This window comes from Choloepus didactylus, chromosome 3, assembly GCF_015220235.1.
Source record: "Choloepus didactylus isolate mChoDid1 chromosome 3, mChoDid1.pri, whole genome shotgun sequence".
Classification (NCBI taxonomy): Eukaryota; Metazoa; Chordata; class Mammalia; order Pilosa; family Megalonychidae; genus Choloepus; species Choloepus didactylus.
The window spans coordinates 16,617,392-16,636,347 of record NC_051309.1 but is presented as its reverse complement, the minus strand read 5'-3'; the positions used below and the strand labels follow the sequence as shown (position 1 = coordinate 16,636,347).

Genomic DNA, 18,956 nt, shown 5'->3' with positions numbered 1-18,956 from the left:
AATTACTTAGGAATTATCGTTATCCCAGTGATGGTGGATTGAGTCATGTCCCCTCAAAGACAAGTTCACGTCCTAATCCCCTGTCCTGTGGGTATGGACTCATTTGTGAATAGAATCTTGAAAATCCTAGTAAGTTGAGGCCAAATTGAATCAGGGTGGGCCTCAGTCCACATGACTGGCTCCTTGAAAGCAGAGGAAATGTGGATGCGGTCAGTCAGTCACAGGAGCCAGAGAAGGAAAGACATGTAACCGTGTGGTGGAGGCAAAGACGCATCTACAAGCCAAGGAGTAGTAAAGATTGCAGGAGGCAGCACCAGAAGGCTACAGACCCTGGGAGACCCTTGATTTGGACTTCAAGACTCCAAAATCGTGAGACGATAAATTCCTGTTGTTTATGCCAATCCATGTGTGGTATTTGTCATAACAGCTCTGGCCAACTTAGAAACCCGATTTTGCTGATGGAGAAACTGAAACACGAAGACATTAGGTAATTTACCCAAGGTCACCCCACTATTAAGTAGCAGAGGTGGAATTTGAACCCAAGCTGAATTTGCATGCCTAACCACTGTGCATGATGCCTCCGCAAACCCAAAGCCCTTCATCTTTTAGATATTACCCAATTTCTTACAAATCACATATGTCTGTAACAGTCCATCCAGGAAAACCAACCTGACACCAGGCATTTAAGTAGAGGGAATTTAATACAGCAAATTGTTTATAAAGATGTTAGTGCTGGAAAAGCAACCAGGGGACAATGAGGCAGCCCTGAGATGAGCAGCTGAAGCAGGGGATGTTCCTCTCAGGGCCACCTGGTAGGAGCTGGAACCATGGTGGACCTGTCTGGTGGCAGCTGGAGTCAAGTGGAGACACACCGTGGGAGAAATACCCTTATTTATTCCCTTACCCATTTCCTTCCAGTCTTCCCCAGTGCCTCCCACAGGCCAAACTTTATCTGAAGCCAGTTGGCAAAGACGTCCGGAAAACAGAGGGCACAGGGTTGAGTCCCCTGCGCACAAGACAAGCTGGAAGAAGAGGGGTGGACCTGAGTGCCAACAGGCAAATGACCAGATCACCACGGAAGGGGCTGCCTGCCAAATGACAGGGCAGAGAAACTGTGTCCATGGAGATCAGAAGGAAAGAGACCATACAGCAGGGGTCTCTAAGCATCTCTTCATCTGCCCGATGGGTGTGAGCAGAAACTGTGACCTTGGCCAGTCTGGTGGAGCAGCCATAGCCCAGGGAAACTTCTTGCCCTGGGTGGGTCAGAAAAGCAGCTGTAGTCTCAGGGGTCATTTATTGGCGTCCTTTCTGGCAGCCTCAAAACTGAGACCAAGGAATAGATATTGAAATGCAGGGCCCACTTGTTCTGGAAGAAATGGGGTCCCTCTAAGATGGGGAGTGCTGCCACCACATGGCGGCCCTCCTCTCCCAGGACAGTAAGAGGGTCCCCGGTCCCCAGAGTTGGGTGCCGTAGCTTTCAGGAGTAATCGGTTTGTAAAACAATTGTTGGAACAGGCAAAGCCTTCCCTGGTTGAATCTTCAGATTTAAAAAAAAAAAAAAGAGGAGGTTTTTAATTTGGTAACCAATCTACCTTCAATCCTATCAGGAAATATATCCAAATCATCATCTGATGCTTCGGAATTGCATAGCTTCTAAGGGAAAGCATTTCTTTCTCTCCCTTGCTTTTCATCCTCTAAGGCAAAGTGGTTTTTTAGTCACATGGGTGTGTCTTATTGGTTCTTATCAGTTTCCAGGTGGGGATTATTTGCTTTTTTGTTTTGTTTTGCTTTTGTTATCTTTCAGATTCTATATGTTATCTTTCTCCATTGTTTTAATATAAGATCTCTTTTGGCAGATGTGTTTCTTAATTAGGAGAGACCCTCTCAGCCTTAGATAAGAGTTTGTTTCTTAATCCAACCCCCTATGGGCCAATATCTTTCTAATTCAGATTTAGCCAGAAGAATAAAGTACTGGGAAAAAATTAACATTGGTTTGTGGGTTTGAACATTTTGCATTTATCACTGAATTCCAAAAATGGGTCATTACCAGAGACATTAGCTACTAAAAATGTAACATACCACTGGCCCGATTGCCATCCCTGGAGCCTTCCATATAGGGATTCCCTAAGTCTCAGAAACTGTGGGACTCATCTCACAAAGTAGCCGGCTGATCACATCACACACTGATCTCCCTGCTGAGCAGGGCCAGGCCATTCTTAGTCATAATGACAGCTCCCTCTTTTGAGCACTGACCTTGTTCCAGGCATTACGTTAAAGGTTTACATACATTGTTTCAAATGTCACAGGTTAAGTATCATTATGTCCCTTTTATAGAATGTAAAACTGAGACTCAAGGGGGACAGAGATGTTTAGCCAAGTACATAAAGCTAGGAAATGGCAGAGTTGGGGTTTGAAACCAGATAAATCTGGTTCCAAAGCCTGCACCCCTCTTGCATCATCTGTCTCTGTGTGCCACGTGAGTGCCATGTGCAAAGAGCAAAACAAGGACGATGAAAGCCTTGGACTCTACTCTCTTAGAAGTGATTTAACCCACTCATATTCACGGAGGCGGACAGCACAGCAATTAGGAGTTAACAGCACATGGTGGGAGTCGAACAAACTTGACTGTGAACCTCTCCCTGCCCTTCAAAGCTGTATTATCTTGGATACATTATAAGAATCACATTCTTAATATCAGGTCCAGGTGACTTAATGGCTTTGGGTTTGAGTTTCCTCATCTGTAAAAGTGGCCAGGGAGGTGGTGAGGATTAATAGTATAATATGTGCAAAAGTACATATCCCAGGGACAGACAAAGGGTAAGTACTCATAGCTCTCAACAAATGTTTGAGTATGCCTAATGCTATGTTAAATAAAAGGGGGAGAAAAGTGAAATATGGCTAGCTAAAGATAAGGAGATGAAACAAGTCCAAAAGAAAGGAAATTCCCAATGCAAATATTATCCCTGGGATGTACACAGATTAATAATAAGTGCTATAGAAACTACAGAGTCCCCTGTATCTGGGATGGTCAGATGCAGATGTGAGAATTGAGCTGGACCTTGGAGAGCCTTAAATGGTTGAGATGGGTGTGACTCAAGTAGGGTTTGCAAACCAGGGCCGGACTGCAGACTCTTACTTGTCTAGAACAAGGCAAGGAGCTTGCTCCAGAAGGTAAGTCAACTGCTTTACTGGGTACACTCTTTAGTTCATCAGACATTTTTTTTGAGGCAAGACTTCTCAGTGAAGGAAGCAGTATGTTGAATTACACTCTGGCTCAAGCTCCATAACTTGTCTTGGAGACATAACGAATAGTTTGCAGACCACCTTCTTTGAGTAACACTGGTTTAGATCAAGGGTTAGCAAACTTTCTGTAAAGGGCAAGATAGTAAATACTTTCAGGTTTGTCAGCCATATGGACCTGATCCTAAATACCAACCCTGCCGCTGTAACACAAAAGCAGCCATGGTCAATAGGAAACTGTGCCCAGATTATGCCCACGGGCCATAGTTTGCTGTCCCATGTTTCAGATGACTGGAAAAGAGGGGAGAAGGCCTTACCACCAAGAAGAGTGACATGAGCAAAGACCCAAGCAAGATATTGGCCTGGTAATCCCAGGCAGACTTACGTACGAGGAGTAGGGGGTTCAAACTCAGAGTATGTTAATCAAAAATGATGGGATTAAAATGCTGTCTGTAGACAGGACTAGCTTTGGCTGATCATCAAATACCAATCCTTCAACTTTTTCGTAGGTCCTGGGATAAGTCTGACAAGCATCACCTGGTTCTGGGGTCCAGGCAATGAGATGTGCAGGAAGAATGAGTGTGATTGTGTAGCCAGCCCAATTTTTCCAAGAGAATTGTCAGATGATAAAAACAAAACAAAAGAACAAACAAAAGACACCATACTGTCCACACTTAGTAGGCCTTCTGGTTTTATAAAAAGGCAGGCGTCGAAAGCAAGGATGTGAAAGGACATTTGCACACCGATGTTTATAGCGGCATTATTTACAATTGCCAAAAGATGGAAACAACCCAAGTGTCCATAGACAGATGAGTGGATAAACAAAATGTGATATATACATACGATGGAATATCATTCAGCTAAGAAGGAATGAAGTCCTGAAGCACGCAACAAAATGGATGAAGCTTGAGGACATTATGTTGAGTGAAATAAGTCAGACATGAAAGGACGAATATTGTATGATGTCACTAATATGAAGTAATTATAATATGCAAACTCATAGACATAAAATATAGAATATAGGTTCCCACAATATAGAATGAGGCTAATGAATGGGGAGCAGTTGTTTAATATGCACAGAATGTTTTACTAGGTTGAACTTAAATGTTTGGAAATGGACAGAGGTGACGGTAGCACGTTATTGTGAGAATAACTAACAGTGTTGAATAATGTGTGACTGTTGTGGGAACGGGAAGTTTAGAGTCACATATGTCACCAGAAGGCAAGTTAGAGGTTAAAACATGGGAATGTGTAACACAGTGAATCTTGTGGTGGACAATGCCAGTGATTAACTGTACAAATATTAAAAAGTTCTTTCATGAACTAGAACAAATGTAAGACACTATTACAAGTAGTTAATAATAGAGGGGTATATGGGAAAAATGTATCTATTGCAAACTATGGACTTAGTTAACAGTAATATTTTATTACTCTTTCATCAACAGTATAACAAGTATACTACACCAATACTATGGGTCAATAATAGAGAGGGATAAAGGGTATGGGAGTATTTGGGTTTTCTTTTTTAGTCTTATTTTTTTTCCGGAGTAACGAAAATGTTCTGAAATTGATCGTGGGGTGGTATGCACAACTATGTGGTGATACTGTGAGCCAGTAACTGTATACTTTGGATAGCTTGTATGGTGTGTGAATATATCTCAACAAAATTGCATTTTAAAAATAATTTAAAATATCAAGCCATCCAAAAGAAAAAAAAAAAAAAGGCTGGAGACCTGGGACTCAGCTAAGATCTTCCCCCTGGCCAGGACATGCAGCACTTGTGTATATACATGTGCATTTGCTCCAAGCTTTCTGCACAGAAGAGGCAACCATTTATATGCTGACAAATTCATCACATGTAAGGCAGCAGGACAATGCTTGGTTTCTTTACCATATTAACAAAAAACTCCTTTCTATAAATCTGCCCAAGCTACTATTATCCATCCATCCATCCATCCATTCCTTATTGCGGCTGCAAGATTCTACACCAAAGGGTCAGTGCTGGAGCCAGAATCCCAGAAAATGAAGCCGGAAACATAGGATGCAAGTCCAGCCTAAAATCTCACTAAATCTGCCAGATGTCCCCTTGGAGCTTTGCCAAGATGGGCAGTCACTTTCTTTGGGATCCTAACTGGATTTGGTAGGGACCAAATGTTTAGGGGCTTCATGTTCAAAGAGAGTTCTCAGGCCCCTTCCATGTGTCCTGGGCTCCTCATGGAATCCTCCAGCATTCTGATGTGCAGCCCCCCATGAAGGCTGCTGCAGATACTGCAGCTGTGCTGTGGTGGCCTTCTTTTCCAGTAGAGGTACTGGGTCCGCTGGGAACTTTGCTGCAGGCCCAATCCCACAGTTATAACTCTTCTTCAAAAGCAATGGATGCTGTGTTATTATGCTCAGCTCTGTTAATATGCCTTTGAGTGGTGTGTGTAGGGTGGGGAAAATGCATGTATATTGTAGCTTGGGTCATGCTTATTACACAGGGTGTTCTTTACCTGGAGTCCATGGATGGAGCTATAGAGGGTTCATAAACCCCCAGAAATTGTGTGCAGAATATAAAATGAGCCTGCATAGCTTTCACCAGCTTCTTAAGGAAGTCTGAGAATTCAGGGAGAGCAGGAATCATGGCTCCAAAAAGACGCTCACAACCATCTTCCTAAGTTCATTTCATAATGCCCCTGACCAATGCTGTTGCCAGGAAGCACTGGGTTGATGCCTGAGAAGGCAGGCTCTTATCTGAGTTAGCTCTGCCACCTGCAGAGCCCAGCAAAGCCACTACAGCACTGCAGCAGCGCAAGGGAAACACTCACTGGCAGCGTGAAGAAAGGGCGGTCGCCTCTCCTGCCCAGCAACCCTCCCCTGGAAAAAAAAAAAACAGCTTTGGGGAATCCTGATTAATATTCAGAGATGCAAGCTCCTTTAGAGTGGGTTACAGTGATGAGAAGATATTTTTATATTAAAGAGGAAAAGATAAATTCTGAGGATTAGCACCTGAAAAAAAGATGGCCCCAAACCCAGAGAGGAAAGGCACTGTAACAAAAGAAAGAGAAAATGAGCTCATGGATTCCCATTAGAAATGAAACGGTCCCATTCTGTAGCATGTTCAATACCCATAGCCCTTCCTTGGTCCCAGCCTGTAGTCTTTGCAATCTACATTTACCATATAATGAAAAATACTTGATTCAGAAAGATGTGATTTCTGGAGATACTTGAACAGTAAATGCAAGGTTGTTTTCTTAAAACTACATAATTTTTAAGGGGGGGGAGGGCGAATGCTCTTGGAGAATGGAGATGATGTCATACTAACCAGAGTACCTGACCCTAATGGGGTCCTCCAGAAAGGTTTGCTGAGTTAAAGTAATAGAAATATAGTTTATCTTGCAATCTATGCTGTGTTTACTAATATATAATAATCTCTACTTTTACATATTAGAGATTTATCATAATTATGATATTAATCATAATGTCTACTCTGACAACACCAACATACAATGTGCCAGACAAATATCTCCAATTCTCACAACAGTAAACAAAATAAATATTGTCCTACAGGTGAAACTGAGATCCAGTATTATTAAGCAGCTTGCCCAAGAATTTGCACCCAGTGGCACAGCCAAAATCCATACCTATGCCTTTTGGCTTCTAAGTACAGGCTTGTTCCATAGCAGTCATGTGTTTTATATCCACTGTAAGCTCGTTTTCTCAAGAATGGGAAATGTGCCAAAAGGGAATCGTTTGAAAACCTTTTTAAGTTTTTTTTAATTAAAAATATATTTTCCTAGTCATTACAATTTCTCTGAAAGGTATGCTCCCTGCCTTAACTTAATAATAGATGCAAACGTCTTCTGACCCTGTCTCAATCTCGCAGTGGTTCTCCTTTGATGGATAATGCATTCTTTTCTCTCCTGGTAGAGATGACTGTGGAATCAATCTTTTACTCCATATGGTCTGGTGATCATCAGTGACTGGCAAAGGTGATGAGAGTGTCTGTAGGTTGTACATACTTTGACTTCTAACAAGGAATTCTTAATATAGGAGTTTATACAGAAAGTCTTCACAGTGTTGGAATATGGAGTTGATTGTTCAGTAATCCTCCCTCTTTCACAGATTTCTCCCTATAGACATTTTAGATTTCAAAAAGGACTCCAAGGTAAGCAAGAATATGCACATGATTTAAGACCTATCATGGCAAATCCAGGGCTTGTTACTTTACAGCTTGATTCACACAGGGTTGTATGGCTCCATCTCTATAGCACACGTTTTTCTTGTGTTCCTGCTCTCTTGCCAAAGAAACTGCAAATGGGAGGTGATCGTAGTTGGCCCTTAAAAGGGGTTGGTGGTTTGGGCAGAGGTTTGGATCATTGATAGGTGAAAAGGATTGAATAATTTTTCTAGATGAAGGTAATCTTGATTATCATGCTTAGACTTGAGAAGGAAAGGAAAGATCTGGAAAATTGGGGGAAGGAAAGAAGAGTGAAATTAGACCTGGAATCCACTGAGGATTTGAACATGTCTTGCTGTCTATATTATCTATGCTAAAGTTCAGAATGTCTAGGGCAGTGGACCTCAAGTGTTAGTATTGTGTAACAAGAATTTCAGAGGTGTATGGTTTTGAAAACTGCCAGTTCAGGGCTCCAGCTTGGGATTCAGTGAAAGCCTGCAGGGCCTGGCAGCTGCATTTTCAATAAGCAGCCCATTTGATTCTGATGGAAGTGCTCCTTAGATCACACTTTGAGGAATATAGGTATAAAAAGATTCTCTGGTCTCTCTAGGAATCACTCCTTCAGTGTATCCATTCATGTGAGCCAAGGCTGGGAACACAAAGATGAAAGACGTAGGCTTGGCTTTCAGTAGTTCATGGTCTAGAGAAGACAGGCTTCAAAGTGGAAGGTTACAAAGTGTGAATACATAAGTCCATAGAGCAGAAAGGGCTGGGGCAAAAGGAGAACTGTAAGGGGTACCCAACTCAGCCTATTGGGAGAGGGTCGCATTCAGGGAAAAAGCCTTGCCAGAGGAAGTAACTGTGTCTTCCAGGATAAGTGGGCATCATCCAGGAATAGGGGAGACAAAGCTCCCAGGAATAGGGACCCCAGTGGACAGAAACAATGTAGACTCTTCAGGAGGTGCTTGGGGTGATGGATGGCAGAGGGGAAGTGGGATAGTAAGGAAGGTAGGGCCGATGAAGCTTGAGGCTATGCATCTTTTATAATAAAATGAATGTTTCCACATGGTAAGGTGTGTTGCCAATATCCATTTCACTGTAATTGCAGCAGCAATTAATATATCATTCCAAATTGTGGTCTTTGTCCTCTTAGATATAATACTCTCATTGCAATATATTCTGATAAGTTTCCAACTGAGAAGGAATTCAAAAAAGTCCAAGGCAATCCTAAATGGTTTTCCCTTCTTGGTTCACTCATTAATCTTTGTCATCAGATGTCTTGGGCCAAAGTAAAGCTGAAAAATCTAACCAAGGGAGGAAACAAGGTGACTGTGTACCAAACCACAGAAAAACCTCCCCCACCGAACGAAGGTTGGCATACACTGTTTACATTATCACTGCGTGGCAAATGCAAAAGAGGATACGAGTACAAATAAAATAGGCTTCATCATTGTCATTTGTAAGAAGTAGGATCAGAAAGTACCTATAGTTGCCACTCTCTTCTCCAAAGTTTAAAAGATGGATTTCACTGCCAGATAATCTGCATAAGCTAGCGTTGTAACTCGCAGTGTGTGGTTACACAAACAAGAACAACAGCCAGAAAACAGAGCAGAAACAGAACATGCTGTGCTCCATGGAAGAGAGCTTTTCCTTTAACCACAGAGAGTCCTTCAAATTCTGAACAGAGCTGCATATGTCTACCCAATAGTCTGGAGACAAATTGTCGCAGGCGTGTGCGAAAATCACATTTGTCTATAATATAATGTTATAAATAATACCAAATTAAGTGGGCATAATCAAGGGTTGATTTCTTTTCTTCCAAACTTGTATTGAGAAATTCTAAACCAGAAAAAAAAAAAAAAAGCAGAAACATCCCCTTAAGCTTTCTAGTTGATTCCAGCTGTGAACATTATTTATTGCAATTAATATCCCTGAGGAGGGAAACACCGATGTCTTTGAACTCCTTGCAGTTGTGTGTAATACTGGAGCCAATGCAGGAGCTGATGTCGAGACATAAGACGTACAACCTCAGCCCACGAGATTGCCTGAAGACCTGCTTGTTCCAGAAGTGGCAGCGGATGGTAGCGCCCCCAGGTACACACTTGCTCCTCACTCCCTTTCTAAATGCATTTTCAGGTGTTTCTCTGGGGAATGAATGCTATGAAAAGGAAGGAGGTGATTATAAAGTTAGCAGGAAAAGTAGTTTATTAGGGACATTCTGACCATGATTTGGACACTGATTTTGTGAGAAAACATCCTTAGGGATGATCTAGAGTCTGCTCAATTGCCAGATCCTTTGAAACCCGGAGAAGTAAAATGATTTGTTCAAGGTTACCAACAAGGTCATTGGCAAAGCCAAGACTAGAACCCGAGTCTCCTGTCTCCCAGTTTGCAGGTGGTTCCACTAGACTAGACTGCTGGCTTCTCAGGGCCTAGTGTGTTGTTGTTTTTGTTTAAGAACGCTAGAAATTGTGAGAAGGAAGGATGGAAGGAAGCAAGGATAGAAGGAGAGAGGGAGGGAGGAAGGGAAAAAGGGAGGGAGAGAAGGAAGAAAAAGAAAAAAATTAAAGGCAATTTTGCTCCATTTTTTAAGCTATTTAATAGCAAAGTTACTCTGATCATGAAGAGAATACATAAAAGATTCCATTTCCCTCACTTCCCTAGAATGCAGTTTAGATACTATAGTCTCCTGCTGGGGTTCTGAAATTACCGCTTCAAGTCATCATTAATTGTCTTTCTATCTAATACATTTTCACTCCCAGGCGTGTGTCGAGCCTCACTGATCATAAAAGCAAAATGTGTCCATTCGCTAAAAATTATTTTTATAAAGAATAATTATTAACATGAGGCACATAGCTTTCTGAATCACAAAATATAATGGTCACTTTCCGCTGGTAATTGGCCAGGGGTTTTATATAAAACGAATATAGTAGATTTAACCAAGCAATATTTAGAGAGCTGAGAAAATGAGAGCTATTTTACATAGAATAGTTGCATCCTTATCTTAGGGGAATTTTAGAGTTTGAGAACATTGTTTTTGAAATATATTAAATGTATTTAAATTGTCCTTATTTTCTCTTTCAATATCAATGGGCTTTTAATGAAAAATAAATACTCCATACATTCAATAAATGCTTTGAGCATCTATATTTTCCCATGTATGTATATACAACTAATATTTTATTTATCAATTAGTTCATTAAACAACTGTTTATTGAGCCCCTGCTGGGTGCCAGACCCTTTCCTAGAACTAAGGGCACACACTGAATGAACTAGCTCAAAATCCCAGCCCTCAGGGAGCTTCCATTCACCTACTGAATCCTCACAACAGCCCTATGAGGGATTTATTATTATCCCCGTTTTATACAGTGGAACCTGAGACTCAAAGAATTAATTTGCCAAAATCAGCTTCATCGCTAATGAATGAAGTCGGCATGTATCACAACTGGTTTTTACATCTCCAAAGTCCATGACTTGGCTACTACAGCTGCGTGCTGTAGCAATCTGGCAGTTGGAAATTTAGGTACATTTACCCTGAATTTCATGAAAAATGTAGAGATAAAAATAAACAAACAAAGCAAATTGTAGCAGATTTTACATTCTTGAGGTCAAAGAGAAAAGACGCCTGTCGGGGCAGACATGGATATTTGCTTGGCTTTAGAATGTTCTGCTCACCTCCTCTTCCAACCCCATGAGCTGCAACACTTCTAACTCCTGTTTCGCTCACCTTCAGAATGAACACCCCTACCTCTACTGATGGACGTTATTGGCCTTTTGATGAAACTCTCTGAGCATAAGAGATGAAATATTTATGAAAGAAAAAAATTGCATATGAATAGGAACTTGAGCCCTATCTTCTCATCAAAAGTCAGGGATAACTTCATGGACTAAGTGATCTTTGAACTGAAACTCAAAGGGGAATGCTTCCCGTAGTCCTCCAGAACCAGCACAGGTGTTTTAAGGAAATGTTACAAGACCCTCTCACTCAGTTCCAAGATGGCCCTGGCTTACCTTAGATCACACTTGGATCCAGAAAAGGGTTAGCAAAATGGAAGTTCGTACCATGTTCAACTTATTTGATAAGTAGCCTTTCCTAGTAAAGGCCTGTGAAGGCATGGCCAGGTGCAGCGAGAAAGCATCTCATGAGTGATAAACCATGTCTCCCATGGCTGTGGGTGCAGGGAGCTGTGGGATGCATGGCATTTGTCTGCCATCTGTGGTCTAGAGAAGAAATGCATCCTTACAGCATTTAAACGCCACAGAATTTCCTGAAGCTAGATGATGTGCTTGTGTGTAGAGACAGAGACAGAGAGAGGGAGTGAGCAAAAAATATTGGGTATTTGAAGGAAGCAGGTGATATTGTTACTAGGTAAATGGCAAATGAGGGAAGATACGCTGATGGAATGCTGATTTAGTTCAGCGTCACCAGAGCACATAGAACAAGAAAAAAATAACCGATCTCCTCCTCTATAACAGGCTGCCAACAGTTTTACCTCTCCACCAGGATATTTTATTCCAAAAAACTCACCGAAGCCTGGTAGTTAAGAGTGTGGGCTTTGGGGTAAAATAGATCTGGGTGTGAATCCTGACACTGGCATTTCCTGAATGGTTGACTTTAAGCAAGTTACTCAGTCTCAGTAGCCTTATTGATTGAACAATTAAGTTGTCTTGAAAATTAAATGAGATAACAGAAATAATGTGGCCTAGCACATAGTAAGTGTCAATAGTAAGTTAATGATGTTGCTATTATTATCATTTTTCTTATTACCACTATTCATGTTCTTTCTTCTCACCCACAGAAGTGTGTAGGATCTGTTTTTCTCTTATCCCATCAGCCAACTAGTGAGAAGCATTAAAGAATAGCAGTTAAGCATGAGGGCTCTAGGAACAGATTGCTTGAGTCCAAGCCTGAACTCCACTGCTTACTAGCTACATTAATTTTGGAAAGTTAATGAACTTCTCTGTACCTTACTTTTCTCATTTACAAAATAGAGGCTATAATAAAAGTATTTGATTAATAGGGTTGTTGTGAAAATAAAATATAATAATGCATACAAAACGTTAAGAACAGTGCCTAGCATAGACTAAGCCTCGCTCAATACAGATTAAATAAGCAATAAATATTTCTCCTATCACACATTATCATGGGTCCCTATATTTCCATTATAGCTTTGCCCCAAGTTTCAGGTCAAAATGTGTTTCTCTATTTCTGAACTGGCCTTTCTTTCACTGGTTTAGCGTCCCTCTTTGGCAATATACTGGCTCTAGCATCCTAAGACATCATCTCCGGAAATTATGAAGTTAATGGTATTCTTTAAACCCCAAGTCCAACCATGAGTATGTCTATTGAGCTTGGAAATCCCTAAGCTCCATATTTACAGCTGCTCGAACAGCTGCTTCTTTTGACTCAAGCATGTCAGGGTGTCACAGAGCTAGCCTGCAAGATGACGCTCAGCCAGTAGGGGCTGGTTTTTGCACACTGATAGACTAATTCAACTGTCTAAAGCTTATACTTTCTCTCTTCCCTGGGAGTCTCCCTAGGATGCCCAGGAACCCCTCCCTTTGTTATAAGCAGAAGGTAGGCCACGTTAAAAAAAAAAATTCCAAATGTTGAAATAGTAATATTATTTTTAATTCAACTATGAACGTGGTATTTGTGGTTCATCCCTCAACTATATTAGTAGAGTACAGTCCTATATATGAAATTAGCAAGAACAATCAAATAAAATAATTAGTTTTATACAAAAGAAAAGAGTTTCACACGTGTTACTGCTCAAGATAAATCAACAGCCTTTTTTTTCTTTCCTTTTTTTTTTTTTTTTTTTGGTAAAGTTAAAAGAAATGTAAAAAACTTGATAGTCAACTCTTTCATTTAGAAAAGCAACTTCGTTTGAGGGACGGGCTTCTCATGGTTGCCCTGGCGCTTCAGGCCTAGAGCTGATCCTTCTTCCCTCTTGCATAACTGCAGCAGAACCCACCCGACAACCGACGACTAAACGGAGAAAAAGGAAAAATTCCACCAGCAGCACTTCCAACAGCAGCGCCGGGAACAACGCGAACACCACCGGCAGCAAGAAGAAGACGCCGGCGGCGAACCTGAGCCTGTCCAGTCAGGTACCTGTAAGTCTCATCTCCCTTTCAGGCCCGATACCCTGCCTTTGCCCATCTTCCCATGCAAGGGGTCCAAGTGAGAATCTCTTTTAACTGCAAAAACCTTCTGGGCAGGTTGGAGGTGGGAGAAGGTGGGGGGCGGCAGGGCTGGGGGTTGGGATGGGAGTGGGGAGCCCTGCCAGGGAAACCTGCCCCTGCCAACGGGGAATTCGAAAGGCGTATTCAGCGTCTGTGCTGCAATAGGACCTGAATTAAAAAGCCGTCAGAGTCACTGACAGGAGATATGTCACTTAAGGTTTAATTAAAATATCGCTTAGCAGCTCTATTAGGGCCTCTCACCACCGTCATTGGAGACCCTGTGCTCCGCTGGAAACTAGCTCCGGGCTCACAGGCCCCGTGTTGTAATTTGACTTGGGCCTGCCCGACATGGGCAGGATACACCCTGTCATTTCAGGACTCAGGTAATTAACTTGCAGCCACTTAAAAGGCAGCCCAGGGGTTTTTGCTTTCCCTGTGTCATTAACTCAGGGGCAGGATCAGCCCTGTGCACAAAACATTTGACCTCAACCTTCTTGACTCCTTGACCCCTTTCTTTCATTTCTCCGTCTTGGCAAAGCCAGTGGGCCACTGGGGAGGAGCTTCTTTGACAGTTGAGGGTCACCCCCAAACAGGGTAAAGTGGGCAGAAACTTTCCCTTCCCATTCAAGGTAATTATTCTTATTTCCTACTCTTTCTTTCTAAACTCTTCCCACTTTGCCTAATTCCTTCCTGACTTCTAATTCCCTAGCCCAGTATTAGATCATTTATCACTTTGAAATTCTCATACTCTTTTAAGCATCTGCTTTCTCTTCTCCCCTCCACGGTCCCTTGTGGGTTTTCCTTCTCTGCTGCCTCGTCACATCACCCTGTCACCAGGTGTTTGACTGTCATTTGAACCCTGATGCTTTCTTGTTGCATCACAGCTTTCCTCTAGGGACTGCATCTTCGGACGTGTGCCCTATTTCTTGCTACTTTCCTCAGCCAATACAGTTTCACCTTTTATATTTCCTCCCTCGTTTTCCCTCTCTTGGTCTGTTGCTCTGATGCTTCTTGTTCTGATCTGCTCCGTCTCTCTCCATGTGGCAGTACGGTTTTGCCTAGGGATTCCCCATTTCCTTCCAAGTGTGTCTCTCAAGTCTGCCCCCACCCACTTGTAGACACTTTCCATTGGCCAGTTCTCTTTGGCCAAAACTAGTCCCACCAGTAACCTGAAAACTGCCTGAGCCACTGGGACTTGTCCTGTCTTCCATAGGCAAGGGTGGTGTTTCCAATTCCATTGCATTAGAAAGAAGGAGCCATGGAGAGAGTGGCCAGCCTGCTGGGGAAGGCACCATTTTAATTTTAAGAACATTAGGAATCGTAGTTACCAAATGATATCAGATTCGCCTCTCTTCTCTGAACTGGGCTTCACACCTATCTCCCCTAAAGAGGCAGGAAAATAAAAAACAAATGAGAAAAAACAAGTCTCTTTTTTTAAGGTATCAATAAGTTATGCCTACCCTTGGTTAAATTAGAAAGTACAAAGGGAAAATGGCCTGGTGTAAATAAAGCAACTGAAAAAGCACATATAAGTAGCTCATTTATTCATCTAATCCTGGAGTTTTAGAAGCTAAACATTAATTAGTTTCATCTAATAAATGAGGAAAACTCATTTCAGAGAATTCTGTAACTTAGCCACAGTTGCTGCAAGAATGCCCATCAGTTCAACAGAATTTTTTGAACTCCTACTGTGGGCCCCATACTATGCCAGATACTTGCAATACAAGATTTAAAAAAAAAAAAAAAGATCCAAGCCTTGTCCTCAAAGAGCTCAATGTCTAATCTTGGGTCAGCACTGAGGCTTCCTCTCTCTCCTGCCAGCTCAATCCCCTGGTATTAGCTGCAGAGATTATAGTATTGAGAAGGATTCATAGGCCTAGACTAGGTTTGCTGTGTCACCCATGAGTCATGTCTGCCACAGGTGTAAAAGGTGAATGTGGCAGCCTAATGCCTCCTATTTTGTCCTACCTGGTCTAGTCAGAATCCTTGCATTTTTATTTTAAAGAGCACACATGTTTTTCCTACTCCATTATGCTCCTTTCCTCCAAACCAACATCCACATTTACTGGAAGGTACTTGTGTCAAGAGGGTTTGTAATAAGTTGAGACCCTTTGGACTTTGTGAGAACAAGGCACCATAAGAAAGTGAGAGCTGACTTTTTAACACCGTACCCAACCACACCATTAAAGTCATTTTAACTAAGTGAAACTTACAGATGGCCAAGGGAAGCAGGAAAGGCCACCAGCTGAGGAACTGTGCTAAAATCTCTGTGCTCTCCAGCTGGATGGCTTTTCAATGATAAGCATGGGATGGCTTGTAGCGACCTCATCTTTTAACCCCATCTCTTGAATCGTCAACAATACCTGACTGTTTTGATAGAAATGCCACCTGCAGACATTCCCTGCCTGGTCCAGAGGCACAGAGAGACTCGGGGTGCACGTGGCTGCCGGGCAGCAGGGTGTGTACCTGGCGAGGACTAGGGTTTAATCCTTGGATTCTGCTTCTCACCCCCTGGGCAGGGGCTAGGAGCCATCCCGAACTGCAGCCTCAACCCTGGGAGGGATGGAGACCTGTGTCATTCAACAGCAGTGACCCCTTCTGGCCAATTTAAGGAGAAGCATTGAGGGGCCCTGAAAGGAGTCACTTCCAGTCCTCCTCAGAGGTTGGTGGTCCTTGCACGGGGATTAGTGAGGAGGTGCGACATGGGCAAGAGCTGGAGGCACCTCCGAGCCTCGGGCCGAGGAGCAGAGGTCTGCCTTGTGGGGAGCCGAGGGCGTCTGGGGAGCTCTCCGATGGACCGACGTTGCTCTGGTGTGGGACACAGGAGATAGCAGAGAGGGGAAGGCGACACACTCGCACTACGGATTTGGGGGAGGAGTTTTTAGATGTGGGGGTGGGGGGGAAGGCATCCCCTCATTAGAGCGAGCCCAGAGCGGGCACTGTGTCTCCATTGCACGAGGATAAGCAGAGAGCCGCTCTCCTCGTCTGCAGGTTTAGAAGAAGCAGGTGGAGACGTGTGCCAGCTTGTGTAAGAGGTCTCAAGTATCTATGTGCACGTGAAGTCCTCCCTGTACATCCACGTCTCATATCATCCCCATCTGTCAGTCATTCACATGCACAGACACACACATGCACACACTATCATATTTCTGGCGAGGACTATTTTCTTATAAACACTAAAGCGAATGTGGCATCTCTTAGACATTTAGGGAACTTAAAAATACCTCTGCCTGGGCATCTTTTTCTGCTGTTCCTAGAACAAAGATGCACTGACCATATTTCAGACGTATGTTAACCCCACTTGAGGTGATTCAACCACTCTTCTCATAGCGCTTTTCTTGAGTGACTGTCAGTTTCTAATATAATGTATTTGGAGAAATGGGAACTTTGCTTCTCATATCATGCTTCCACTGGCTTCCTCTTACTTCTAATCCTCTTTTCCATATCGTGCTTCCTTTCTCAGCCTCTCTCAATGACCTTGTAGTCACAGTACTAACGAAATGTAATGGTTGCTTCTAACCTTCTCCTGCCCCCCCAATACCTTTGGCATGTATTTCCTGAGCCCTTCCAAGTGGGTTGCACACCTGTCATGAGCTGAGATTAACCCCTCACAGCATCCTCTGGCCAAGTTTGTCAAATTCTTTCCACTTACTTGATCTTAAGCGTGGTCTCCTAATCGTCAGGAACTAAGTGGCACTCTTTTACCCTGAACACCCCTAGCGGATCCTACGGCAGCCACCACAGCTAACCAGATAACGTTCACGCCTCTTAGTGGCCAAATTCCATCTAAAATCCTATTGGAATTCTTGCCAGTCAGAAAGATCGTGTCTGTTTTGCACCTCACCTTCAGGAGTCTTTATCAGTCTCCTTACATGTCAGGGTCATTTCTGGCCCTTCATGGCATCATGAGTACATTCTTGCAGGCACACATCTGAACAGCCCACCAACACCCTTACTGCAGGTCTACCAAGTTCATACTTCAAGCATTTTCTTCATCTGGGATATTTCTCTTTAGAATTGTTTCTATCAATTCCCAAGAAGGATCAGTCAGCAAATGCATTTTTGAAACCTGTTGATCATCTCCCTAATTCTAGAAATTCTAGTTCTGCCACTTTTTTGGGGGGGGGGGGGGGCGGAGGGGGAAGAACAAATAAAACAAAAACAAGGTTTTTATTCCCAAATAGACGGGCAGCAATTAAAGAAATATATTCAATTGGCACCTTCGAAATTCAGGAGGGGATCTGAAGGGTCCCTGGACTTTCTCTTGGCCATAGGCAGTAATCTACCTCACTGCCAAGGGAAGCCTTCTCTTGGCAGAGTCCCAACAAGGAGACTTTTTGCCCAGTGGTCAAGGTGTTTTACTGAATTAGCCTCCTGATCAGGAAACCCCCCATTACATCCCCAAAGGAATCAGGCCCAGCCCTGCTTTCCGGTGGAGACTTCCAGCAGTTGGTCCCTCTCCCGGAGTGACTGCACTTTAAGTGGAATATTGCTCAGAGCCTGCACAGGGGTATCCATCTGACAGGTCTCCTGTCCCATGCCCAGGTCACCCATCCACCCCATATGGTCCCCTTTGAACAGAGAGGCCGGAGCTGTGCCCTGTGTGTGCATCTTTCTCCCCCGTCCCTCTGCCTCTCCAGCAGTGGCCTCCAAGATGCTCCTGGCTACAGTAGGTGGCTTCCTTGTTTGCATGGAAGGACAGTTTGTACTTAAGGGAGTGATTAGATGGATTCTTCTTGCACGCTTCCATTTTTGATGACTGCCAGCTTCATCAGTGTAATTATAATTAGCGCTCTCCTTCTTCCTTTTATGGCACCAGCTGGACAGACCGGTCCTCCTTACTGCCCAGATTGGTGGCAGGGTTGCCTGTGTAGGGATAGGTGACAGGCACCGTGAAATAACAGATGGTAAATTCAGGGCTTGTTGGCAATCAGCAGGTTTTTGCTAATGACTTAATTAGCTATGCAAATTGTCAAATCAGTGTGAACATTGTTTTTATCGAAAACTTTACCTAAATTAATTACCATAATTAAGTAGCAGAATGTCAAGGATACTGGCTGCATAAAAGGCCCTGGCAGAGTAGAGAAGAGCGAGATTCTGTCTTCAATTAAAATGTAGCTCATCCCCGGGACAGAGAAAGTCCCATTTGGAATGAGTTGTGTGAATACGACAGATTTGCATCTTTGGGTGTCTCTGTTCGCTGCTAGTTTCCAAAGCCGCTTGCAGGCCCCCAGCTAAGAGTGGCAGCTCTTTCGGAGGTATCAAAAAGCACCCAGCAGAAGGTTCCAGAGCCCTCTAAAAGAGTCCCCGATGTCGGCAAGTTAAAAGCGTGGATTTTTTTAATTTTGAAAAATCCATTTTTTTATCT

The 18,956-nt window shown here is 43.0% G+C and overlaps 1 protein-coding gene across 12 annotated transcripts in view; it reads left to right on the top strand.

Annotated features, from left to right (window-relative positions):
• The window catches only part of LDB2 (LIM domain binding 2), a 413,802-nt gene that overhangs the window by 393,227 nt on the left and 1,619 nt on the right, over nucleotides 1-18,956 (top strand). For 2 of the 12 annotated variants that reach the window (XM_037829448.1, XM_037829449.1), the window contains exons 6-8: nucleotides 9,370-9,493; nucleotides 13,368-13,519; nucleotides 16,108-16,250. In XM_037829448.1, the coding sequence (XP_037685376.1) occupies nucleotides 9,370-9,493; nucleotides 13,368-13,519; nucleotides 16,108-16,212 (381 nt within the window). In that variant the 3' untranslated portion in view covers nucleotides 16,213-16,250. Of the gene's footprint in view, nucleotides 1-9,369; nucleotides 9,494-13,367; nucleotides 13,520-16,107; nucleotides 16,251-18,133; nucleotides 18,939-18,956 lie in introns of those variants that run through there. The other 10 variants (XM_037829444.1, XM_037829453.1, XM_037829442.1 and 7 more) reach the window with 8 other exon arrangements.